This window comes from Anas platyrhynchos, chromosome 18 (assembly GCF_047663525.1).
Source record: "Anas platyrhynchos isolate ZD024472 breed Pekin duck chromosome 18, IASCAAS_PekinDuck_T2T, whole genome shotgun sequence".
NCBI classification, from domain to species: Eukaryota; Metazoa; Chordata; class Aves; order Anseriformes; family Anatidae; genus Anas; species Anas platyrhynchos.
This window is the reverse complement of record NC_092604.1, coordinates 8,029,862-8,055,974: the sequence shown is the minus strand read 5'-3', so window position 1 is coordinate 8,055,974 and position 26,113 is coordinate 8,029,862. Positions and strand designations below refer to the sequence as shown.

The 26,113-nt window shown below is 55.5% G+C and overlaps 1 protein-coding gene across 3 annotated transcripts in view; it reads right to left on the bottom strand.

Moving 5' to 3' along the window:
- EEIG1 (estrogen-induced osteoclastogenesis regulator 1) overlaps positions 1–21,077 on the bottom strand; it is a 35,075-nt gene extending 13,998 nt beyond the window's left edge. The window contains exons 1-5 of one of the 3 annotated variants that reach the window (XM_072025314.1): positions 20,908–21,077; positions 19,570–19,759; positions 19,121–19,481; positions 2,523–2,643; positions 2,194–2,223 (exon numbers count right to left, since the gene is read on the bottom strand). In XM_072025314.1, coding sequence (XP_071881415.1) covers positions 2,194–2,223; positions 2,523–2,643; positions 19,121–19,266 — 297 coding nt within the window. In that variant the 5' untranslated portion in view covers positions 19,267–19,481; positions 19,570–19,759; positions 20,908–21,077. Of the gene's footprint in view, positions 1–2,193; positions 2,224–2,522; positions 2,644–19,120; positions 19,760–20,907 lie in introns of all 3 variants that reach the window. The other 2 variants (XM_021271205.4, XM_005017870.6) reach the window with 2 other exon arrangements.
- Positions 21,078–26,113: the final 5,036 nt, after the last annotated feature.

Here is a 26,113-nt window from a genome sequence, read left to right as displayed (position 1 = left end):
GAGGGTTAGGTTTTTGCTGAATATTCAGCAATAATGCAAAAAAGTAGAGACTTTAGCTCTCAGAGAGAAACTGGGGAGGAGAAAGCCATGTGCAATGCAACGCATCAGAGCAACAGAACTGGAGGATGGAAGAGAGGTGGCACAGCCCCACCAGAAGGAGAAGGGGACACCCGAGGGGTGCCCAGACCCCCGACCCACATCAAAGCACTAACAAGGGCCTTGCTGAGGAGCTGGGCATCAGGGGACAGATGTGGGACGGGACTGGCAGCACCCACGCTGCGTGCTGAGGTCAGAAGCCCTCCTCAGGAAGCAGACTCGCAGTATATAGAGGAAGGATCCCTTAGCAAGAGGATGTTTTCATATGTCACCTTTCCGAATAGTTTCCTCAGTTTTCCAGCCAGCTGATGGCGTTTCTTCCAGCTCGGGGAAAGAGTTTCCGCTTTATCAGGCCTTCCTGGTGGTTTCCGCTCCATAACCCCTGACACCGAGGTGACATTAACGTCAAACCAAAGGTACACGAGTCTATGGAAACTCCTGAGCACAAACAGCTCCGCTGCTGAAGGGGGAGCAGGTAGGGAGGGCACTCCGCACCTCCCACCATCAGGGGAGTTTCCAGCTGAGTGAAGGTAGATCGAGAAGCTGAGGACTGGTTGTGTAGGAATGGGGAAGTAACTGCACGGACACAGACTGCTGCTACAAACATTGGGAGTACCAAGTGACTTGATTCTGTCACAATAATCTGACTGGAAATGAGTCTAAACAGGCCCAGTCCACAGGCCAAGACTGCAAAGCCTATAACCACTGTCTGGTGCGGCACCCCTCACCTCCACACGGGTCATTCCCCAATTCGAGGCATCCAGCCCGGCTGGGGAGAGCTGTGGGAAGGCAGTGAGGACCACGTGCATGCATGCGACACCTTCCACTTCTTCACAGGAGACCGAGCAAGGCATCAGCTCAAGAGATGATGAGTACTTGGGCTTTGGTCTCTGATTTGGGGCTGGAGCAACTAAAGCTCTTAACACGCCTCTAAACGCAGCTGCAGACCGAGCGAAGGGGAAGTAGGTTACAGCACGACCTGAATAAGAGTCCAGGTTAACTCCACCACGGAGACTGCCTTCCAGCTTCCTTTAATTTTTCCCAAATACAGTGGGAAGCCTCAGGACGGGCATGGAGGAGGAAGAGGCCGACGCGTTTACACCTCCCAGGCACACCTCTTCCTCCGGCTACACTGCGCTCCCCGGACAGGCAGCTCTGCAGGACGGAGGAATAAACCTCCCCCTCAGCGTAAATTTAGTGAGAGAAACCGATGGCCCTCGAGACAGCGTCCTGACGTTAGCCACAAAAAAAGGAACAGCGTGGGCAGCACCGCAGCCCTCTGCCGCAGGGCACAGCAGTCCCCAGGTGTGAGTGCAGCTCTGCTCTCGAAGCTTTTTAGACCCACGGTCTCAGGAAGGATATTGATTAGGAGAAATTCTTACGAGGCTCTGCGTGACCTGAACATCTGTTTATTAGAAACTAGCACCAGTGACTCATTTTCAAACAAACATGGTTTGGGGCTCTGTGCGAACGCAGCTCCCAAGCCAACATTGTCTCTTGTTCCAGCACAAAGCGAAGGGGTGGCACCCAGCCCATTGTCTCCCACAGCCTGAGCAAGAAAACGAGTGGGGCGAGCGTGTGTGTAACAAAACGAAAAACTGATGTCTCTGATGATCAGCTTGTTTCTTGCCTCGGTGCCCCCTGTGCCCTGGAGGACAGGGATTTCTGCTGTAGGTTTCTGCCCATCTCACAGCGCGGCGAGGTGCCTACCCCAGCCACAGATGGTTACTGTGTTCGGGAGAGCACAGTAACTCGAGTCTGTATTTCTTTATTAGCAAGACATTGCCAGAAGCCAGAAAGTTCACATCTGACTCAGAACTTCCCCAAAGTTTGAGGACATGCAGAACATCTTCCCAACCCCCTTCTCAAATCCACATCCAGTGCAATCTGGATCCTGTCCCAGTAACTAAGCTTTTTTTTTTTGGGAAATCACTTAATTCAGGCCGATGAACTAACGAGTGCCTCTCCAGAGTGCCTCTCGCAGCAGCCATGCTGCGCTCTGACAGTTCACACTGCTTTCTGCTGGGCACGGAGCACTAACAGCAGACAAAACCATCACCACTCTGACACATTTGCCCTTTCTTTACCCTTTCTTACCTTGGAGTAGGTTTTTCCGCCCTTCAGCTCCTATAATGGGAGACAAAACAAACAGGAAAAGAAGCTATTATCTGCGCTGGGGAAACATGGGGAAAGTCGTTACTCAATCCTGGAATTTGGTCTCAGGATTTCACAAACTCCTGTCCCAACACCCTGCTCCCTCCCACCCTCGGTCAAGCACCCTCGCTGCGGAGGCGAGCTCCGTTTGGTTTCTGTCTTAGCCCTACAAATCCTCCCTTCCCACTGCAATTCTTGCTGCTAAAAAAGCAACAGAACCAACACTGAGACATGGGGGTGGTACTGGCCAGAAGCAGACGCTGGACGCTCACCTTGCGCACAGATACGCGGCAGATGCAGGGGTCCAGGAGCCCCGTGGCGGGGTTGGCACTCATTTTGCACACGAAGGTGAATTTCTTTTTCCAGCGGACACAGTTTTCCTGCACTTCTTCTCTGTGAGAAAACAAAGAAATACAGTCTTCAAACACAGGTACAAAGCCAAATCAGTCCCACTTGTCACCTTTGACCGGGAAGACGGTCCGCAAAGCTCCTCTACAACCTAACTCGGCCCCCAGCACAGGTTAATCATCTCATCAGCATTCGCCTTAAACTCTCCCAAGCCCTTCGATGTTTCCTGCTCAGCTGGTTTAGCTCCTCATGGTCCAGCCTGGACAGACCCGGGCTCTGTAACTCAGCAGGGCTGAAGGTTTCCGAGCTTCTCTTCCTGCACCACCCGCTGCGTGCAGCCTCCTGTGCAGTAAAGGTGCTTTCTGTCCTTCCTACCCTGCTCTGTGCACCGGGACTGAGCCCGTGAAAACAGCCAGCTCGAGGGAGGACACGAAGGGGTGGAAATGCCGGTGGGTGCAGGCAGACAGGACCAGGCCATGTGAGAAGAGCCCGAGGTGAAGAGGAGCGCGTGTCCCTCACACCGCTCGGCTCTGATCACCGGCTGTGGAGTCTGGAGGCTGAAACTCGGGCACAGGGTGGAGGAGGAGGAAGATGAGGAGGAGGAGGTGGCTCCTCTCAGAGCACAGGAGCTGCTTCTGGTAGGGCTCAAGCTCCACAAGGCCCTCTGAGGAAGCCAAGCTTCATCTCTTGAAGACTGAGGGTTCGAAGGGGAAGGAGGTGCAGGGGGCCTTTCATGAGGCCCTGGGTACCCAGCAATCCCCTGCAGGCTGCATGGCGAGGCCTGATCTGGTTACCTGAGCCGGTCAGAGCTCAGCCCCTGGCCCCCAGCCAATTAAGCACTCAAAGTAACGAGGCTGGGGGGAGGCACGGCGCTCCTGGCAGCTCTGAGCTACCGAGTTTGCATACAGCTCTTCTCTCGGCACAGGACAAAGGAGCCAGGACACCAAAAACCTTGTCTGCTTCAGCAGGGAAAGGGAAGCTTCCCACCAACCGACCCGGGCACAGGAAAGCCAGAGAGACTGCGGGAAAGGGAAACGAGACCAGTTGTGGTGTGGCCTGCTGCTGGGAGGGACGGGGCAGACACCAGAGTGCAGCCCTGCAGCCCCTGCCCCAACCCTGAGGTGAAGGGAAGGTGAGGGTCCTGAGCATGCTGGGGTCCTGAGCCAGCAGCTCCCTGCCAGTCCTCCAAACTTCTCTGTGGGACTTCAGTAAGCCGGCTGAAGGGAACAGCAGGGACCAGAAACGGGGCAGGCAGGTGACATAACCAAACCCTATAACCCACTGTGGTGTAGATACGGGATGGTCTTCCCTGGGTAAAAGGAGGGAAAGCAGGAGGCCGCGATCCCTTCGAGGCGGTGAACTCAGACTCCTTGGTGGCGATGGGAGGCACTGAAACACCGGGCATCTAAATGCCAGGAGCACCTTTGAGTTTGGGATTAATTCAAGATGAGGCCTGGTTCTCACTGCTCCACTCAGCTCAGTCCAACTCCTTGGGGCAGGAGGAGAGGAGATGCATTTCCACAGGGATTAAAGGGGCTTTGTCCGTAGTAAAACATTCCCCGAACTAGCCAAGGGAAGTTTCAGACCTGAGGTGCCTGAAACCTGACATAGCATAACTCAAGTGACCTGGAGGAAGGAGAATTCAGACACAGATGAGAAAAGCATTCAAGAGAGAAGGATAACACCCTCAAACCCACATGTTTCAGATCTGCAAGGAGGGTGTGTGGGACATGAAGACCCCAGGCTCTTGTAGCAGCGTTATTCGTCTCCTGCCTGGGCACGGGCTCACAGCACAGACCCCAGATATGGCCAGACCATTCCCCGTGCCACAGGCACCTGAGCTTCATCACGGCACACCCCAGCTGGCAATGCCAGCTCCCTGCTTCACCCTCCCGATGTGCCGGAGCCCCTGCAGCGTGCCAGTTTCCCTCCTCGTGACTTCTCCTCGCGCTACCAAGCGGCTCTGATTCAGCATCTGCTGGATGTGGCTAAGCCCAGCAGAGGCTAACAAGTAAAAAATGTGGCAAGAAGTCCTGCCTGGGAATAAAGAGCTGCTTCACGAGCTCTGCTAACAGCCCTCCTGTTTCTTATTAACAATATACGTCAGCCTGTCCAAGCTGCTGTGGGCAGCATGGCCCAGGCGATCAGGGGGCGAGGAGAGGATTTGGGGACAAGCAGCACCATGAGCGACATGCCTACAGGTGTGCATGGAGCTCAGGGACCTGCATGGCCTCAGAGGGGGCTGCACAGGATGGAACCGAGATAAAACTCAGAGCTGCTTTCCAGTCACAAGTTTCACAATCATTCAGCAAGGACTTTCAACTTTTTTTTGTCTTTTCGGAGTGGCTTTTCAGGGTGGGGGCTGGGGCCGTACCACCAGACAAGCAAGCAGCAGCATTGTTTCGAGCCAAACTGTAAAAAATTAGTTCCACATTTCCAAGAGCCAGCATGGGGTGAAGCAATGGGCTTTGTCTATCCGCCTCCCAGCAAGTTATCATCAGGATGGTAATTAGAGAAGACTAAAATAGGAAGAAAGAGTGGACTCGGATGAGGAGCGGTTTTGCATTTAGCTCCAGAACACCCGGAGCGCGGCGAGGGATGCACAGGGAGGTGTTTCTTTCCATCCTGATCACAGGGCACCTAAAAGCGAGGCAGAAGCTAACAGCTTTAAACCAAAAGTGTCTAATTTTAAGTCGTACTCTGTATTTGAAGCGCCAGAAATAGATGAGAGCAACGCCAAGCACTAGGTGCCAATTCAACGGGTCTTCAGAAGTTTTATTTTAAAAAAAGCTGGCCGTAGCATTTTGCAAAAAAAGCCTCTGAGAAGGCTGAATGCCTGCCAGGCTAAGCTTTGCCCTCTTCTGACTCGAGACTTACTCAAAGCTATGTAATTACTCTTGCAGACCTAAATATACCGCCGCAGAATAAACCAACGCAGCCCTGCGCTGGCTTCTGTGAACAGTGGGCTTCCGAGGGGAGCTTCGAGCTCCTCGCCTGCCTCCGGCCCTGCAGCGAGCCCAAAGGGACCTCAAGCCACGTCCCTGGGCACCGCCGTCCCCGTAGAGCAAAGGTGTGCTGTGCAGGGAGCAGCGGGGAAATGTTTTGGCGTGGCAGGAACCTGACCCGTGGGAGCGATGCGCAAAGCAACCCGCTGGTTTATGGCTTTTACATCCCGTGCAGAGCTCACAGCGCGCTTGGTGAAACCCACAAACCTCCCCGGGCTCAGGTCTCACACGCAGCCTTCCTGCAGCCCTGGAGGCAGGCGGAGGAAGGCACGAACAACAGATTTTACATTAGAGATGTTTACCAACTGCGATTTTAGTGCCACGGACAGAGCAGCACTGTTACAGAAAGCCACGATGCTGACCGGGAGCTTGCTAAAAGGAGCGCACAGGGAAAGGCTTCTAGAAAGAGGCCACGTGTAGGAGCCACGCTGCCCAGGACAAGCACGGGGTCTGTCCCACAAGGCAAGCCAGCTACCGAAGCACCACAACAGAGATTAAAACTTCTATTTACAGCCTCAAAGCCGAGCTGTGCCCAGCTGGGTGTGATGCTTCAAACACAACCCGCTGAACCAATTTGGCCTGACCCATTTACAGGAGCGGTTGCTTGGCTTGTGCTTTATGGCAGCAGCCATATGTAAGAGAGCTAAAAGCACGAAACATCCTAAAAAGCCTACAGGCTCGCTGGGGGGGGGGGGCAGAGACAACAAAAATAGCTTCCCAACGCCAAGCACTGCAGCAGAGCAGCGCGGCTCGGGCTGGTGTTGCGCACACAGCAGCAGATGTGGGCAAACCTCGGGCTAAACAAGAGGGTACAGAGATAAGTGCGCACAAAGAGCTGCTTATTCACGTCCCCTCCTCCTCATTTACACAAAGGCTGAGGGCAGCTCTCCTCTTTGTGACGCCCAGCCCGCACGCCCACGGCCCCCAGCCTCCGAGGGGTGGCTCTGGGTGAGCTCCCCAGGGCAGGGCTAATCCCCACAGGCTCACAGCACGCAGCGCTCCCCTCGCCGGTTCACCTCTTCACATGGCAGCACGTCACTGAAGCCACATCTCAATACCATCAGGCACAAAAAAGATAACTGTTTTAAGGAGGCCAGCCCCAGCTTGGATCCATTTACGGTGCAGGTTGATAAGCTGCCTTCCGAGGGGTCCCAGCACTCCCGCAGGGGGTCTGCTGGGGAGGAAGGTGGTGCAGGTGCCAGGGCGTTCCCTCAGGCACAAGGGAAAGGAGAAAATGAAACAAAATCAGGTCACCAGATTGCATCTAAATGGCAACACCATGCGTCTCCTCCAGCATTTCCTTCCACGTGTGTCTCGGCTCTGCTTCCAGCTGCAGACACACACTGTTAGAATCAGAACGGCCCCGGTAGGAAGGACCCTACAGCACACCCAGTCCCAACCCTGCCATGGCAGGGATGCCGCCCACCAGGCCAGGTTGGCCATGGCCTCATCTAACCTGGTCCTGAGCACCCACAGCCTCTCTGGGCAGCCCGTGCCAGGGCCTCACCATCCTCTGAGGGAAGAATTTCCTCCTAACATCTTATCTTACATCTAACATCTTATCTAAATCTACTATCTGTGAGTTAATCCGTTCCTACTTGTCCTATCTGCGTTATTTGACTGAGCAAGAAGTCACTCTGCTTTTCTGTAACCTCCTTTAAGTACTAAAAAGCTGCCGTGGCAGCTCCCTGGACCCCAGCTCCCTGGATCCCAGCTCCCTGGATCAGTCCTGTGCTATGCCCTGGAGGATACCACTACTATTTTAACCAGGTTATCTACTGCAAAGCCCTAATTGAAGAGACACCTTTGGTAGGGCCTAGGAAAAGCACCCAAAGATCCCCCTCCCAAAGGGATTTGCTGAGGTCTGTAGCCAGCAGCCACACCGCCGGGCTCCCAACACACCGAGGTTTGCACCATCCTCAGACACAGCTCCTGCTACACACACAGGGCCTAATTGCTGCTTTAAGCATGGAAAATACAAAAGGGAGGTGAAAATCCACATAACAGAGAGCGAGCCTTTACCTAGCCATTAGCTGGTTTAGGTTTACAATCCAGAAGCTGTAGGTGGCCCCAAATAACGGCTCAGGAGCAGGCACTCGAGTGCAGCACGTATTATTAAGGCAGGCTGCATCCCTTCCTCTACCTGCTGCCGAGTGCAGGTAGGAAGCAGAAGCAGGGAAGAGGCAGAGATCTGAGCACGGTGCTGAGAGGTTCAGCCGAAACATATTCCATGCAGGAGGGGGTGAGAGAGAGACCATCTTCCTCGGGGAGCACCACGCAGGACTGGGAAACGGCTGGATAAAGAAATCGTATCAAGACCCAGGACAGCTTAGCCTGGCTCTGTGGATATAAAAATTCAGTTGCACGGAGGGGTTTTTGTCTGGCAACAAAAGGACCTGCTGCCAGCCCCACGCCTGCTCTGCATGGGCTCATCCGAGGGGCAGGAAGGTGCCAAAGGGCTCTCCAAAGGCCAGGTCTGAGCACTGATGCCTTTGGAGTGAAGTCCTCATGTGAGCCAGAGGCAGATACAGCAGAAAGGACACACAGCAACTGTATGGGAAAGACAAAGCTAAGGGAAGCAGCTTCGGGCACAGGTGAGAAGCCAGGGGAAGGCTGAGACCATCTCCAATCGGGGCGAAGACGGCACCACGACGTGTGAGGTGGGTAAGGAAAGAGCTGGAGCAAAATCCAGGTGAGCGTGAAATAACAGCAGGATGCAACGAGCGATTTCTGAGCTCTTCATGAAAATGAGCCGCTATCGGGTCGGCGAACAATTGACTTTTTATGGCTTTAAGCTTATCTCCTGCGGGCTGCTTCCAAAGACACGCAGCTTTTTGAACCCTCCAAGAATAATCAATCGCGATGAAGGTGCACTGGGACAAGGCAGGGAGCAGCAATACCTGCTGCAGAGCGGGGCAGCAGCCAAGCACCAGCAGCAAACCCTCGCTGTCCAGGAGATCCAGTGCTCCTAAAACCTAGCATTGGGGCTCGTTTTAGAGAGGAAAAAGAATTTCCAATCATTTCTTGCATCTAAATCTTCAAACCTTTAAACTCTTCCTTTCCTTTAAACTCTTCCTTTCTGATGGTGGTTATCAAAAATCAGCACACAGCCGGTGATGGAACGCCAGAGCACAAGTTGCTCAGGGAAATAAAAACTGGGCCAAACAGAGGAAAAAAGACACGGGATAATGAACCTTGAAGACAAGCTCTAGAACAAGTCAGATGAGTTTTGGAAGGGTGAGTGAGGGTGGAGCACAGCGAGGGCAGGAGAAATGCTCTGACAGACGGCCAGTGAGCGGCGAGGATGCACACGGGGCACAGGCTGCTTTGAGGGTTGTTTTTTTTTTCTGCCCTCTTGAATTGAAGAACAAGCTGGCCATCAGGAAAGCAAGGACGAGAAGGGCCTGTAGCAGTGAATATCGTGCAACACAGCTCCTGTTACACGCTGTGCTTTAGCCGGAGCAGCCCGGAGCAGCACGCATCCGAGGGCTGCTCGCCACATCCCCAGCACACCAGCGCCTTCTGGGCAGCGGCCAGGGACCCGTGCCAGGAGCAAAAACATCCCAAGGACCCAAACTCTTCAGTGTAAAGGAAGGAATAGCTGGAGGGGTGACTCAGCTACCAAAATCCAGGTCTGTAACAGCGCACAGATCGAAGGCTGGAAGACGCCTTGGCTTTTTATAAACCACCCGAGCGCACTGAGTCACCGCCCCGGCTCCCACCTGCATTGTTCTGAGGCTCATTTGGGGCTGGATGAGCCGAGCAGGAGTCAGGTGCCAGGCTGCCAAATCCAGCACCGGCGCTTCCTTATCGTAAGCAAACGCACAAGTATTTACAGAAAACACCAGGAACAGCTCCACCATGCTTGGTCAGCCCTCAGCTCTGACATTCAGCAAACTGCCCAAGCCAGCTGGATTTAGGGGGACGAGACCTCCGTGGGACTGGAGAGGAGAAAAGAAAACCTCCCAGATCCCCCTGTACCTGCGTGCCCTTGGGACAAATCCCAACAGAAATCTGCCTTGCAGTTCTAACAGAGGACCCAAAGCTTCAGAAAACCCCACAGGTTTGCTCTGAACAGGCGCTCGCAGGTTAATTCAGGCTCCCTGGGACAGCACAAGGTTCTGTGACACCGAAGCTTGGGAAGCCTTTTGCTTGTGGCAGCCTGTAGATGGGAAATGAAGATTGGCCGATTATCCGCTGCTGATATATTTATAAACTTGCTTCATCCCCTAAGTGTTAGCTGTCAATTTGAGCGATTCCAGCTTTGCCTTTGGCTGCCTAAATTTGGGCTCCTACTAAAGACAGACAGCAACGTAAAATCCAGCAAGGAAAACTCTGGGGATGTCCCTGCTGTGAGGGGTACAAGAGACGGCCACGACGCCGTGCTGCAAGAAAGCTGTGCTTGTGAACAGATTGCTCTTAAGAAGAAAAAAGAAAGCCCCCTTCCCAAGCAAAAAAAACAAGCCCCAGCCACGCCGTGAGATGCCATGGGACGTGGGATGGGATATTCCAGGGCTTTGCTGGGACAGCGAGTCTGGAAAATGAGACCCCTGGAGGGAATCGGCACAAGACGAGGAGCAAAATCCCCGACACAAGCAACACGTGCACTGAACAAATCTGTTGGCCTCCGAGGCAGATTTATGGCACAGGAAGCCATGCTGAAGCTCAACTATTCGAGCTCCATCCTGTGCCAGTATCGGCCCCGTTTCAGCCAGGAGAGCTCGTCGGCGCAGCCGTCCCCGAGAAGCCTTTGTAGTGTAAATTAACCTGCGCACAAGGCCAAGTTCGTTTCGGGAATAATTTCATTAATACCGCGTGATGTAACATCACTGCAATTTGGCTCGAGTGTGCTGAAGAGCTCTTCAGTAAATAAGCTGCCTGAAGTCAACCCCGGTGCTAAAAGTATGTTTGGTTACCCAAGAGGTACCACCCTGCTGTGCCCAGACATGCTCGGAGTGAATCACCTCCACACGGCACACAGCTCGTCAAAAACAATAAAATGGTCCAGGAAAACATCCCTTTGTGGGCTCAGACCAGCTTTGCCCTCCCATCACGGATGTTTTATGATGGTTTATAAAGGCGTTGTTCAGCAGCACGAACCAGGTCACTGCGCTTAAGGACAAGGCTTTAAGGACAAGGCAGAGGCACGCTCACACTGCACCTCAGGCCCTTCCATCAACGTTTGGTGCTGCTCATTGCAAAAAGGCTGCTCGAAGGTCTGCAGATGACAGAAAGCTGCTGGACAAAGCCAGCTGCATCCCCAGCTCGTCACCATCCCGGTGGCAGCAGGCTGGCAGTCCCAGCGCTGCCGGTCCCCGTTCTCCTTTCCCATCTTTTCCTCTTGCCTCGACTCCGGCGTGCGTCAGCCCCGGTGTCACGCTGCTTCAAGACGCAGAGCTGGCAGAAAGGGACAAATTGCCTTTTGGCTAGATTTTATCAGTTTAACACCGCAACAGTGAGGTCAGAGGAGTGCCAGAGCCAGCAGGGGGGGAGAGGAGGGGGATGGAGACGCAGCGGTTGGATCGGCTTCAGCTCCTCCAGACCCACAGCTCGATAAAGGCAGTTCTCTGGGACCGACAGCCCGTGACGTAACGGCACCCTAATCAGAGAGGTAATTACACAAATTACATCTCGGTTAGGAGCAGGAGGAGGGAAAGTGCTGCACTTGGTGACACACCAGCCTGCGCTGGCTGTGCCACCGGGAGATGCTTGGCTGGGCTCTCGCTGCTCGCCTGCCAGGAGCGGGTTTTGGAGGGTCAGAGCATTCACCTCCCCCAGGGCTGTCACCACCAGCAGCACTCGGACACATCTCTGTGATCCTCCTCTGCTGAGAGCCCCTGCAATCGGAGACGAGCAGGAACCCCTACGGGAGGGAAGGCAGCGCGCAGGTTTGTTTTGAAAGAGCAGTCACACACAGCGAGCGGGAAAAGCCATGGCCATAAACCTACAGCAGAAAGCAGCCTTAAAGAGAACAGCGGCCAAACGGTGCACCAACAGCTACCCCCAAGGACCAGCAAATAATTCGACAAAGCTGGAAGGCAGAAAATACAGAAACAGCTGTAGGAAATCCACTGCCCCTCAGCACAGCGCTTCCCCCGGGGCAAGGAGCACTGCAGGCTACTGAGGGCACCGATGAGCAGCTCTGAGCAGCTCTGCACTCGAAAGGAATTCGGCATTTATGCAGATGTAACTGCCTGGTGTTAGCCAAGTATGAAATAAAACACAACAGGCCCCTGACAGGAGCCAGGGAAGGAGCTGCCACGCAGGGGGGCTGCTGCATGATGAGCTGCAGCGAGGCAGGCAGCCTGACCCCGAAGGAGCCCGCGCTGCTCAGGCTGGGAGCAGGACATGAGCAGGACCTGGCACAGCCAGGCTAAGGCAGTGAAAAAGCTCAGCCACTGCTTCGTTGTGGTGCGATGGAGCATTAAGAAACCTGAAAAGATTGTGGGATTATAAATAAAATCCGATATTCCTGCCTCACAGTCAGCAACGTGCGGGCACAGTGATAATGGGAAGAATTGGGGGAAAAAAAGCAGGAAAAAGCATGGTGAAAGCCACCGAAAACCCTGACACGACACCAACCTGACCTTTGCTAAGCGTGGATAAAGCCTGAGAGTCTGACAGAAAGCTGGTGGCGGGGTGAATAAACCTCTGAGCCTGTTTTTTTCCAGCCAAGCCTTTCCTTCCCCTTCTCCTGGCTATCAGCGTGTTGCGATGAGCAATGTTATCCCCGAGAGATGGAAACAGAAGTGACTGGGCAGAGCAGAGGGTAAGCAACCCCCCGGCAGCACTCGTTCTGCAGTGCTCACACCCACAACTTGCACTTGAGGAGGAATGGGACCTCCAGCCGCAGGGCCTCCAGCAATCATACACCCCGGAGCCGTGAGCGATCGCCTCTCCGCAGCCACTTCCCACGAAGTTTCATTCTGGGAGCAAAACAGAGGTGGCTGCCCCAAACCCCCAAACTGAAGCCCCGAGGCCGCGTCCCATTCATGGGATTTTCTCCTCCCGTGGGTTCCTCGTTCTGCTTTGCCATCGCAGAGCCAGGCTGGAGCACGATGCTTGGTGAAGGGCCCTAAAACAGACCCCAGCGTTCACATTCTGCACTGAATGGTGAGCAGGGACTTGCCTCGTTTCAGCTAACACACAGCTCTGGGAAGCTGTAATCCCACAAACGTTTTCTAGCTTTAATGGGTTTCTTATTATTATTTTAGAGAGCACATTTTGGAGCTTTTTACCCACCACACGCAGGTTGATGCAGCTCTGTGAAGCTGCCTCACCGATCCGTGCTGCAGCTCCCTGCTCCTCCCAGCAGTTACCCGCCTGCTCCCTCCCATGCAAGCAGCCCCGGTGCTTTCAGCCCCGACACACAGCGCTCATTTCTTATTTAGCGTACAGCAAAGGAAGTATTTTTAGCTTCAGGCCCATCTCCTGCAGCAACACGGGACCTTCTAGCACCGGGCCTCCTCTCTGCAACCAGATTTGATGAATTGAAAGGAAAGGCGCGATGGGCGTGATGCTGCCGCCCCGCCAGCCCACTTGTCTGCAGGGAAAGCACCCGCTACAGGGACCAGACCCATGCAGCGCCTTATCTGGAGCATCCTGTCTCTGCAGCACTTGCCTCCTCCCAAGCCTCTGTCTCCATCTGCTTCCTGTGCGTTTTCCTTCTCGTCCCCGTCCCCTTTTCCCCATCTCAGCCGGATCAATCGGGCTCCGTGGCAGACTCACGAGAAGCACGTGGAAGTGACACCCCTGACGCCCTCCAACCCCTCCGAACAATTCCCTTTCTTGCTCATCGGATTACAAATCCCCCGAACAACACGGCCGTTCATCCGGCAAACACAGGCACAACTGTTCGCCGCTGGGAAGAGCCTTTCAGACGCGGGCTCGAGGACGGGCTGCTGGGTCCCGCTGCGTGGTACCAGAGCTCCCGGTGCCAAGCCAGGGTGCTGCCCTGCATCGTGTGTCCCAGCCAGTGCACAAAGGCATCACGTGGATAACCTGCAAGAAAAAAATCCACCTCTCATCCTGCAGGCTGGGCAGCTGGTGCTGGGGTGGTGCAACATGAAATAAATTCAACCACCTGAAATAACACGGCGCGGATCCCTGATACGAGCCCCTGGGCTGTTACAAAGGAAACAGCAGCTCCAAACTCTGCCCAGGATATTCCTAAAGGCGGCTGATGTCTACGTAAAGAGCCAGAGACTAATTCCTGACCCGCTTCAGCTCCGGCAGGGCAGGGCTGGCAGCGCAGAGGATGCGGGACACATCCTGCCTGAGCAGGGAGGCCACGCACAGCCACATCCGTCCGTCCTCACACGGAAGGAGAGCTCAGAGAGCACGGGGCAGGTGATGGTGCAAGGGCTCACCGCGCTGCTCCTCGTGCTCCTGAGCAGACAGACGTGCCCCGCAGCAAAAAGGGGTTCACTGGGAGCAAGGAGCCGGAGATCTCTCCTGAAATGCTAGCAGGTGTAGCTTCCTGCAATGAAATAATAAGAAATAAATCTGTGCCTGCCTCGTTTGTCTAGAAAGTAGCACTGGGACAACTTGCTGTTGGCAACTTAGGGCCTATTAAAATACCAACAACCGTGTAGAGACCACAGGCTGCTGAAGGCATGCCCGAATTCCTCCCAGATACAGCCTCAAAGCTGGAGTCAACGCTGACAGCAGCTAAAGAGCACCGAGAACAAACAGGCTGGAAGCCATTTAGGTTTCCCCCTGTATTCCAGAAACAAATACAGGGCCTGAAGGGAGCGGGGGGCACCCTCTGCTACCTGCCCTTGTCCTCGGCCAGAGCAGATTTTGTTGGCACCCCGTAAGTCTGCTGGGCCCCAGCCCCGAGGAGCAGCTCTCGGAGCTGCGGGCTGCTCAGCTCACACAGGTGAGGCTGATCCCAAAAGTTCACTGTCGGGCACTGCCAGCCCCGAGGGGGAAGCCTGAAAGCAGCCTGCACCCAGACATTTACAGCCTACCGGTCACCGAGCCTGGGAGTCTGACTCTAAACCCCTTTCTTCTCCTCCCTGCTGCCTGGTTTCCCCACGTCAGCTTCAGGAACCGAGGGGTGCAGGTGTCAGGCCCTCGCTGTGCCCACCCAGGCTGTGTTACTGCCGGGTGTTTGCAGAGGCTGCACCCACGCCTCTCCTCCAGCACTCCCGGCCCTTTCCTGAGGCTGCGGCCAGGAGCAGGAGGTGACCACGTGGAAGGCAAAGCTGCTCTGGAGCATTAACGCTCGCTCTCTCGACCCACATACCTGGGCTGTGTTTACACACAGGGAAGGCCTGCCTTTTTGGACACGTTTGCAGCCAGAGCATTTTTGAAAAGCCAGCAACCCTCCTCTTTCCCCACTGCTGGTTTTCTTCCCCTCCTGGCGAGGCTGACTCCAGGAGAGAGCAGTCACCTCGCCTTTGTTTTCAGGCAGGCAGCGGGGAAGATTTACACCTCCGCGGGGCTGAAGCAGTCCTGTAGCCTCTGGTGAGCCAAACTGAGGCTTTTCTGGCCAGAAGGAGCCAAAGAGGGTAACCCTGAAGGATCTCTAGCATCAGGCATGACAGCTATTTATGGGAATTTGTTATTTCTAACTCGCACCACAGACAGCTGGGTTTCAGAGGCTTGCACCTGCCCTAAGAGAAGCTCCTGATTCACCACTTAGGGCACCGCTTCTCCCCTTTCCTGCTGTCCTACAGAAAAGGACGAGGCCTTAATGCACGGGGAGCTGCCGGCACCAGGAGCCTGCCCCAGCCCCGGCGTTTCCTGCGGCTCCACACGCACAGGCGGCAGGAAGCAGCCTCTCACCCCTACCCCGTTACAAGCTGTACGAACATCCTCGGTTCAGGCTGCAGCACCGAAATGCTCCGAGGCCAGACCACACCAACAGGCAGGGGTGGCTCTTCCCAGATCACGACTGCTCCTCTGAATCCTGCCTGCAAGCCGCTGCTGGGCTGCGGGAGGCAAAATCCAGCCTCTGGGCTGACTGGGGCCGCAGTGCCAGGAGCAGAAACCAGGCTGAAACGCCAAATGTGCTCAAGACACAGAGACACAGCCTGGGTTGGAATTTGGGATTTTTTTGCCTTCAGAAGATGACGTAGAAGGTGGGAAATGCCCTCAGTGCCGTTAAGCTCTTGCAAAAGCCTTTCCTCTGGAGTCAGCCAGGGGCTTTCAGAGCACAATCCCTTCCTTCAGGGCCAGGAATACCGGAGGGGAACTGCTGGCAAGCTAACAGAACGAGGCAGGAGGAGGTGGAATGAGGCAGGAGGAGGTGCTGGACTACGTGGCTGACACCTGGCCTTCCCCCTTCACATCACACAGCAGCACTCCCTGCCAGCAGTCAGCCAGCAGCGGGATGAGGAGCAGCTGGCCACCACTCGGCATTAATTGTGACCCCGTAAGCAAGGGGGGGGTTAAGCAACTCTTCCCCCGCTGTAATACCCAAAGACGTAAGCACACGAGCTCCGTGGGGCCGTGCCTTTAGGCCGTGCTGCTGGCCAGCCCCGCTCCCTCACCCCGCTGGATCCGAGCCCTCCCTGTGGGGCTGTTTCAGCAGCATCTGTCCAGGAGCAGCGGTGCAGGCCCCCTCGGAGAGCTCGGACCCGGTGCAGGATGCAGCAGCCCAGCTGCTTTGCAGACGGTTGCCATGAGCACAGCCCCGTGCCTGCTATTTTTAAAGCTACTCCCAGGCAGCTGAACTGTACCGGTACTGGGATTAAGGGGTACTGGGATTAAGGGGTACTGGGATTAAGGGGTACCGGGATTAAGGGCCTTCGAGGCACGGACCGGCACCTGCCTGGCTGCACCTGGCCCAGAGGCACTTCCAGAAGACCAACTTCTAAAACCCAGCAACGGCAGAGCCCCAGACCATGGGCGGCTGTCAGGTGGGTTGCTGGAAGCTGCAGCCGGTCTTATCCTCAGAAGACCTGCCAGAACATCAGGAGACGATTTTACAAATGGAGGAGGAGGAGGAGAAGGGTGAAGGGAAATTTATGGCTGCAGCTTGAGTCACTGCAATACCCGCGGTGTAACTGAGGCCTTAACACAGCATGCATGGAAGGAGGGCACCTGACTGTACGAAAAAATGAATAAAAAACACAAAACCAAGAGGCAGATCCTCACGGCAATGCGCTGGCAGGACCTGGACCTCCTCCAGAGCGCCCTCAATTCCTCAGAGGGCAATTCCTGAGGGCACTTTATCCAGGTTCCCCTCAGGGACCCCAGGGGACCGAGGCTCTCTGCTCCCAGGTCACTTGAACCCGCTGCCATCCAGCAGCTCCGCGGCCACTCCGGGCTCACCACAGACCTGCCCCAGCTTTCGGGTCACCTGCTGTGAACGCCCTGAAAGGCATCAGTTCCTGGAGAACCTGATCTTCCCAGACAACCCTCTTTGTTCCTCGTCATAAGCCACTTAATCGAGGAAAAAGAAATCCCAACTTGGCACGTCCTATACCTACTCCTGCCCCCTTCGTTCACAGACCCTGAATGATGTGGGACACCTTGTCCAGATCGGCTCTGGAAACACACGGACACCACGAGCTCCTGGTCTGCTCGCTCACAGCTGCACACTTCTTTTTCTTGCCACAGCCCAAAGGGACTGCAGAACACACCAACACTGACACGAGTGGTTCGTGGTGGGATGACCCCACAGACCTCCCAGCTCCAAATGGGACCATTTTGGGAAGCGGCTGATTTCAGGAAAGCAATCACAGGCCCCAACTAACCACACAGACTTCCCAAACACCACGGATACAGCATCTGCTTCCCAATCCTTCCCCAGACCCACACCATCTCAGAAAGGTCACAGAACAGGACTGGAGCGCAGTAACTTCTCCCTGCTCCTGGACATCCAGCCCTCTCCAAGTTTCTTTAACTGCCACAGCAGGAAAACATTTGGAAAAGGTCAAATGACTCAATACCACCGAGAGAGCCGTCACGTTTCCAGCAGAAACAGGTTTCCACGTGCTCCCGGTTCGAGCGCAGAGAGGTGAGGGGAAGGCAGCACGCCGAGCAGGGCACCGGGGCTCAGCGCCCGCGCTTGGTTTGAATCCCAGCTGGTGTGGGAGCTGGAAGGAGCGCTGCTGAACCCCAGCCAGCTCAGAAAACAGCCCCACGCAACCCACAGCGTGCTCCCAAAGCCACCTGTGAGGGCAGAGAGGAGATGGGTTCGGACGTTTCCTAGCACAGGCCCACCTGAGCCAGCCCCAGTTGGACTCGGTTGGTCGCAGCTCCGGGCAGCAGAGGGGTTAATTCCTTCCCAAGTTCACACACTGCCCGAATTCCTTAGATAAGCCGCTTCCACCAGGCAGCAAGGACCCAGCCTCAGGGGGGGAAGGCTGTAAGGAAAAGCTCTTTTGATAGATTTTCTTCAAAAGAGAAATTAATTCACGACCCATTTTTGGCCGCGTTCCACGCCCACAGTTTCTATAGACTTCAGCTGAGGTTGCACCATGCCTCCAAAGGGGAAAAAAAAAGGCTTCGAGCAATGCCCTGCCACTTCTACTCCCAGACAAATGTTTTACACTCATCCAATAAAAGTCTTCTCTCCCAAAATAAGAAAGCTCAAGGCGCAGCACCACAAGGAAGAAAACCAGAGCAAAACAGGCTTTGGTGCTGCGATAGAACAGTTAGCAGCAAACCCACGCTGCACCTTTAAATGCAAGTACTCAGGAAAGCAAAAAAACAAGTTGGAAAGCCACCGAAGGCTTCCTTCACACAGCCAGGCAGAAAGCAAGCCCAGGCTGTTACGGAATTTGCGTTTACATTTACATACTGCTGGTGATAATCTACGCGCAGAGCTGGAAACAAAGCAAGTTTTTATTAGCAATTAGCAGCAGGAGCGGGGACGGAGCTGCCTGAAGGAGCCTGAGAAATGCCCTTACACAAACAACCTTATAAAATGTGCAGCGGACCGATCCCGATACGAGAAATCATACGGAAAAGAAAGTATTGCAGCTATAAAGTGGGGAGACACCATGGCGTTTGCTCAAGGAGATAAACTGTATCTTTAGCACTGACAACCCTGACTGCAGGCAGCAGTTTTCCCTTGCACAGCAATTTGCAATGCAAAGCGAGCTCCTTCCACCCTCACCACCAACAGCAACTCAGAACCCAACGGGGAGAGCAAAGTCAGAAGGGGCCGGTTTGGTCAGCTGGACGTGGTTTTCTTCAGAGCTAAGTTTCAAATCAGGCATGAAAGCAATACAGCAAAACATCTGAAATAGTGTGAAAACTGGGGTAAGGGGGGAGAAAAAGAATAGAAGAGAACTTCATCCCTAAACCCCATCTCTCTTGGGGTGCAACCTCTCGTTCCCTTCCTCCCCACGGCTCTGAAAAACCCCGTCTGGCTCTGAGCAGCCACCAAAACCCAGCTGTGTTCTTCCCCGGCTCTGGAGGACAGCGTGGCCCTACAACAGAACTGCTGAAATCACAGCCAGGGGTTGCAAGAGGTAGCCAAACGCCAATCCACTCAATTAAAGACTAACCAGGAAAAGAAGGCCAGCCAGGAGGCAAGCCCGCAGGCGGCTGCTTACCTGGTAGACAAGCTCGCGAAGTCTCCTCCATCCAGCAGCCTGATCTTACAGAACAGAACCCCATTGACGAAGGGGACAGCAGTCAGCTCTTCCAGAGTAAAACTGGTCTGAAATTTGAATTTCTTCTTCTTCATCAGGAAAGCCATGGGCAAATTCAGCGTGGAAAGCCCGGGAACTCCAGACGAGACGGGGAGGAGCAGCTCAGCACACACAGGGCCGAGCAGGGGAACAGCTCTGGCTCCAGGGGCGTAAATTTAGGGGAGTAAATTCCAGTTCAGTTACAACGAGGGCCCGGCTTCAAACGCGCAATCCTCTTCTCTTTGGTGGTCGGATCGGGCTGCTGGATCATCGCCACGGCAGGCTGCAGGTGAGGAGGAGGAGGTCAGGTTAAACCTCTGCAACATCTCCGAGGGAAAAGGGAGGGAGGGAAGCAAGCCTCAGCTCCAGACCAGCAGGAGCTGTCCCCGTGGGAGGCTGCTGCGCTCCGCCTTCAGCAGAACCCCTCCAGGAAGCATCTCTCGTGGGGAGTCATCTTGGGTCTCTGAAGAAGCCTTCGCTCTGCGTGCAGCACATGCGGAGAGCTGCCAGCTGCTCTCTCCTCTTCCTGCGCAGCTCCTCGATGCAGGTCTGCAGGTCAGCCTTTGGGAGGGAAATGAGGAAATTAGTCCCAGGCAGCCTCGGGCTCCTCCTCCTCCTCTAAAACCTGTTTGGAGGGGTAATGTTCAGCCCAGGCTCATACCAATCTGAAGAGGTATGGCCCCAATTAGCCCGCTCCCCATATCCTCCGTCCCCTTTTTGCCTCGGGCAAGCTTCGCCGCTGTCATCATCCCCCTCCCAATTTCTGTTTGCAAAGCAGCTCACACAGATCTGCTCCATTTCCCCCCCATCGGCTCCAGGAGCACTTTGCAAACCAGATCAGCCGAACACGCAGGCGAGAATACACAGAAATGTCTCAAAACATGCCAGAGCTGTTTGTTTTTTTTGTTTGTTTTTTGTTTTTTTTTTCCCTTTTTCCGAGCAGCCCTACGCACCAGCACCTGTATCTTACAAATGGAGCACCCAACGCCGAGGGGAAGAAGGGCAGAGGAAGGCAGCCGGCTCCGGCTCGCACAGCACCACCAAACCAGGTCACCGCCAGCCCCAGACGCTCGGGTTTTGGGGCCGGAGGCGCTCGGGGCGCTGCGGGTTTCAGCAGCGCCGTGGCGGTGAGGCCGAGGGGTGCCAAGGGGCTGAGGCTGTGACCAGGGAGCAGCCCCCAGGGGATGGCAGGAATGAAATGGCAGCGGAGGGGCCAGCAGGGCTCTGTGCTCACAGCCCTGACCCAGCACCTGGGGGGCCGGGGGAGCTCCAGGAGGGACCCAAGGAGCTCCAGGGGGTCCCCAAAATGTACCTGGGGGACCCCAAAAGGACCCCGGGGGGATACAAGGAAGACCCAGGGGTCCCTAAGAGGGTCCAGGGGGGCTCCAAAAGCACCCGGGGGACCCCAAAAGGATCCAGGGGGGCTACAAGGGGGACCCAGGGGTCCCTAAACGGATCCTGAGGGGCTCCAAAATCACCTGGGGGCCCCCAGAAGGCACTCGGGGGTCCTCAAGCGGGACCCGGGGGTCCCCAAAAGGCTCCTGGGGGTCCCCAACAGACACCCGGGGGGCTCCAGGAGAGACCCGGGGGTCCCCAAAAGACACCCGGGGGTCCCCCAAGCGGCTCCCGGGGTCCCCCAAAGGCTCCCGAGCCGCAGCCCCGAGCCCCGGCCGCCCCCCTCCCACCGCCGCCCTCGGCCCCGCACCGACCTGGGCCCGGCCCCCGCCCGCAGCTCCTGCCCCGCCGCCGCTCCGCGCGCTACGCCAATGGCGGCCGCTACGCCAACGCTGCAAGCGGCCGCGAGGCAGGGCGAAGGGACGGCGCCGCTTCGTGAATAGCAGCGCTACGCCAGGCCCCTCCCCTCCGCCGCCTTCCTCTCCTCCCTGGGGCCGCGAGGAGGGAAGGGCGAGAGCGGCGCGGCCCCATTGGGTAAGAGGAAAGAGGCGGGGAGGGGAGGAAAGGGCGGTGATTGGTCGGTTTAGGAAAGGGGAGGGGAAAGGCGTGCGAGGATTGGAGGAGGGAGCTGTCTGTTTTGGGGAAGTCCCGCCCCTCTCGGCTGAGGGAGTGGGAGGGAGGCGGGAGGCTCTGTGGCGGCCCCGGGGGTCGCCGCGGTGGTAGGGGGGCTGCGTGCGGCCGGGGCGTCGTGGGGCCTTCCTGCCCCACAGCGGGGTGCTGGGAGTACCTCCTCGGGCTGAACAGCCCCGAGGTGGCTTTTAAAATAATTGTTTAATCACAGAATGGCCTAGGTTGGAAGGGAGCTCAGAAATTATCTCGTTCCAACCCCCTGCCGTGGCAGGGATGCCACCCACCAGACCGGGTTGGCCATGGCCCCATCCAACCTGCCCCCGAGCACCTCCAGGGACGGGGCCCCCACAGCCTCTCTGGGCAGCTCGTGCCAGGACCTCACTGCCCTGAGTGAAGAATTTCCTCCTAACCACTAATCAACCCCCCCCCCCCCTTTTAGTTTACAACCATTCCTGTCATCCCATCATCAGATTGAGCGAGGAGTTGTGCCCCATCTTTTTTACAAGCCCTCTTCAAGTACTAAAAGGTTGCACTGAGGTCCCCCCCTGTGGGCTCTGGGGTTTGCAGGGCTCGCTGAGGGGGTGTCAGGGCTCCCTGAGGCACACCTCAGCCCCGGGGCCAGCCACATGGCGCTGGGGGTGAGCTGAGGTGTCTGCACCTCCCTGCAGGCTGGGCTGGGGCCATGGGGGACGCAGCAATGAGGGTTTGGGCTTCGTGCCCGTCCCATCCTCAGCAGCCTCCAGGTGCCCAGCAGCGGGCCGTGGGGCAGGCTGACCCGCCTGGGATGGCTGCAGCAGGAGCCTGGCCCTCTGTGTGTGTGCGATGTGGCGACCGCTTCAAGGCAGCTCCTGGCCAAAATGGCTCCCTCCTGCTGAGGTGTCGCTGCCCTGGCCCCGGCTGGCGGCTGGGCTCCCTGGTTAGGCAGGATTCCATTGTTTAAGGGCAAGCAGAACAAAACGTCCCTCCTTGTCCCGGAGGAGGCTGCAATCACCGGCATGATTTGCCTATTTTTTAAGGGTAGGGATGTGCCGAAGGAGCCGTGTTGCTGAGAAGTTGAGGCTGGTGTGGGAGGGAGTTTTCCCAAGGCTGATTTGCATGTCTGGCAAGGCCTGGATGAAAGGCTGGGAGTCCCGGCTCTTTTTGCCAAGCTTTGATGCTCAGACTCCTTGCCTTTAATCTTTGCCATCTATGCAGACGGTATCAGAGCTATCAAATCGTTTTACCACAGAATAAGTCTTTTAAAAGTAAATCTGCTAGGAAAAGTGCACAGCAACATACTTGGCCAGCACGGGCTTAGACCAAATGCTTTGCTCTGATTCTTGTTTACCAGGTTAAACAGATCCACAGGCCTGGGACTGGGAAAACATTTATTGTGTTGGTGCAGGGAAACCATCGCAGGAGATGTCAGCCTGCCCACGTAGCAGGGGTTGTGGAGGCTGTTTAAGGCTAGGGACTGAATCCATCCCATCAGCTGATATTCAGCGCTTTCAGTGCCTCAAGACATCAGTAGAAACAGGCTGTTTTTTTCACTTTGTTTGTTAATTTACTGGGTGGGAAGGAGCCCAGCCTGCTAAATATTTAATATTTGTAAGCTGGGATGCCTGAATGCGGGAAGCATCTGAGGAATCCAGCCCGGTCCCTCACACTTCTCATTCCCCGAGTATAGCACCGACAGACGTGTCAATCTTCCTCTTCCATCGCCACGTAAAGGCCAAATGATCGCTGTTTGCAGTGTGGGAGGAGGCCTCGTGTTATCTGCTGTGATTCACTCTGATAAATAACCTCCTCGGAGGACTTCTCTTGTTTGTAGCAACAGCCTCACATGGTAAAGTTTGCAGGGCTTTAAATCCGCGCTGTTCTCACGCATATTTACCCTGCAGTTTTAGCAGAAATTTCTCTTGAAAACCTCAGTGTTTTTTATAATTAATGGTATAATGTGACTGATGTTAAAAATAAACTGATTTGGAAAAGTGCCCAGAGAGCTGCTGAGCAGCGTGTAAGATAGCAACCGTAGCCGATTCTCAGGGGTATGTATATTTTCCTAACAAAGGCAGCCTCATGACTTCGAGATTACATCTCTATTAGTTCGAAATTCACCCTGTTGATTTTTCTGTGTTTATGCTGCATAATTACTTGTGGACAAAGCCACATTTTTTAAAGGAGCAGTGCTTCTCTGAGGGTCTCTGGTGAGCCCTGCTGGGAGGGATTTCGGAGCCCGTCGGTCGGTCTGGGCCCCGTGCAGGTAGCAGAGGGATGGGCAGTGTGTCTGCCCATCCACCATCCCAGTGGCTTTGTATTATTTTCCGATCCAGGTCCAAATTGTTTGTTAAGGGGTCGTATACACGATCAGGGTGCTCTGATGTACATTAATTCTGCTCAGCCCAGACCCCATTGCTCAGCTCTTTATGCCGGTGGTTGCTCTTCCCTGCCCCCGGCCCCACTGTGCCCGTTTCACCTCCGCTCCACCAACCTCAGCCACGTCCTTACCCCGTGCTCTCCCTGCCCCGAGCCTTTCCTGATGACTCTCCCCGGCGCTGCCACCACTTCCTCAACTTTTGCTGGTTCAGGGCATTATTGTATCAGCCGGAGATAATAATTTATCGGTTTGGGTTCTGCTTAATGCTGGGCCTCACCTCTGCTGCCGCTGGAGAGGCGCCAGCCAGGGGCTGGGATCTGTGGGCTCTGCTTGTGTCGGGACCAAGGGGCAAGCAGGAACAGAGGCAGCTTTTCTTGCCTCCTCCCTCCCGACTTAGGGTACCGGGATAAAGAAGCAGGGAAGAAACGAGGCAAGATAAATTCAGAAGGGACACAGCTCAGCGAGGTGAAGTGAGATAATGCGTTTGGTGAGCCATCAGATCCTGCCTCATATCCCAGAGGAATCCCAGATACACGAGCAAATCAAGCCCTGTAATCTACATCATCAGCGTCTTCCTCTGGAAAACATCATCAGACTAATCCATTTGTCCCAGCAGCCAAATGATTAAAGTTTGAAAACTAAATTACACAGGGTTGCTGCAACAGCGTAAACACGTAATGGCTCTCCTCTCTTACATCTGGAAGCTCTGTTGTAATACCCTAATGGGCTGCCAGTGCTGTCATCCGCCCCCCAACCAACCAAACTACAAAAAAGATACCACACGATGCTCTCTGCTATAAATATTCTTCTTGCTGCCGGTGGCCAAGCACCTGCAAAGGCACCTGCTGCCCGGAGCTGTGCTGGGAGCTGCCTTCCCCAGAGCTCGGGGAGCCCCCAAAGTGGGGCAGAGGCTGCAGGACCCACGGTGGTGGTGTCAGCCCTGCCTGCAGTGTGCTGAACCTCCCCCTCCCCAATTCTGTAAGGTTTTCCTGGGGTACAGTTGTCCTAAGCTTGCATCTTCTCTGCTTAATTTAATAGCCGGCTGCGAGCTCGACTTTGATCTGCTTGGGGTTTTCGCTAGTTCCATATTTAACTGGGCTTATCACCATAAAAGCCAGGAGCTGTTTCACTTTCTGCACCAGGCTGGGTTTCCTGTTGGCCACGCAGAGGACACACCTGCTGGGGGGGTTGTGACCCGCCGGGTCCGGGGATCCTGTTATCCTGTTATCTCCGGAGACAAAGGGAGCACAGGAATCTGGAGCCGGTGGATTCCTTTCCCCAGGCACGTGGCCAGACCTGAAAACCCAGCTGCCTGCTTTTGGTGTGTTTGCTGGTTCCCATATCTGCTCCCTGCTTCCTGGGAACATGCGGCGGGGCTCCCCGCTTCTCGCTGGGAGGCCACAGGGCTGCTTTGCCACTCCTAAAGCCTTCGGAGTGGAACCTGCTTTGCCTCGGGGTGTGCTGCAGTTAGCGAGCCTTCCCCAGTGCTGGCATCCCCGCTGCCACCCTCGGCACCTCCACAACCCATCTGCTGATCCAGGCTTCTGCCTGCAGCCCCGGCAAGTGCCGCTCTGACCCCAAACACAGCAGGAACAACCAGGGGACTGCGCTTTTCCCCTGCCACAGCAGCTTTTTGTGTGGGATCCCAGCGAGAGGCAACTCACCCCGCTGGGGCCGGGCTTCTGCCCTGTGCAGGATGGCACCAGGGGCTCATGAACCCAGTTTACAGGCGGTGGGGGCTTTGGGCTGACTCGCCTGGAAGCTGTGCTGGTCATCTGTGTAAGCTGGTCATCAGAGGCTTTCAAGAACCCTAAGAACCTGAAACACCTCAATTTTCATAGTTAGCTAAGCAGGCCACGCTTCTGTTGACAATATCTGTTGGCGATAACTTCTCAGATGGCAACAGAAAAGAAAAACACAACCCGACGACCCAACTGCAGAGTGCTTTGCCAAAACAGCCTCGACAAACTAAGAACATGTCGGGGGAGGCAAGGCAGGTTCGGTGGATGTGTGGATGATATCAGCCTGTCTGCAGGATCGGCTCCCAGAGCTGGCAGGGAGCTATTTCAGCGCTGTGCCCGTGGGATGCTGACACATTCGTGTGTGGCCTCGGAAAGAAAATCTTCCAACCGGTTCCTTTGGTTATAATGAAGGAATTCATGCATTTTTCATCATGTGCCTGCCCACTCTCGGTGCTGCAGTGAACTCATCGCTGCGAGCCCCAGCATCACAGCCCGTGTCCCCGTTCCCAGACAGCCCGAATTTTCCATGGCGAGCAGCGTTCCTCCTCCCTGAGCTCTGCCCGTTGAATTTCTGCCTCTGTGGGCTCTCCGACCTGAGCAGACCCAGCGGTAGGAGGATGAAGCAAGCCCACCAGAGGGCTGGAGGACTTGGGTGATTTCTGGGACCATCCCTGCGGCGCCCAGAACCCTGCTGCAGGCTGCAGCTCGGCATCACCGCGTTGCGCAGTGCCATCTCCTGGAAGGCCGTGCCTGAGCTGCACACGCCGCTCGCTGCCTGAGCCTCGCGACCAG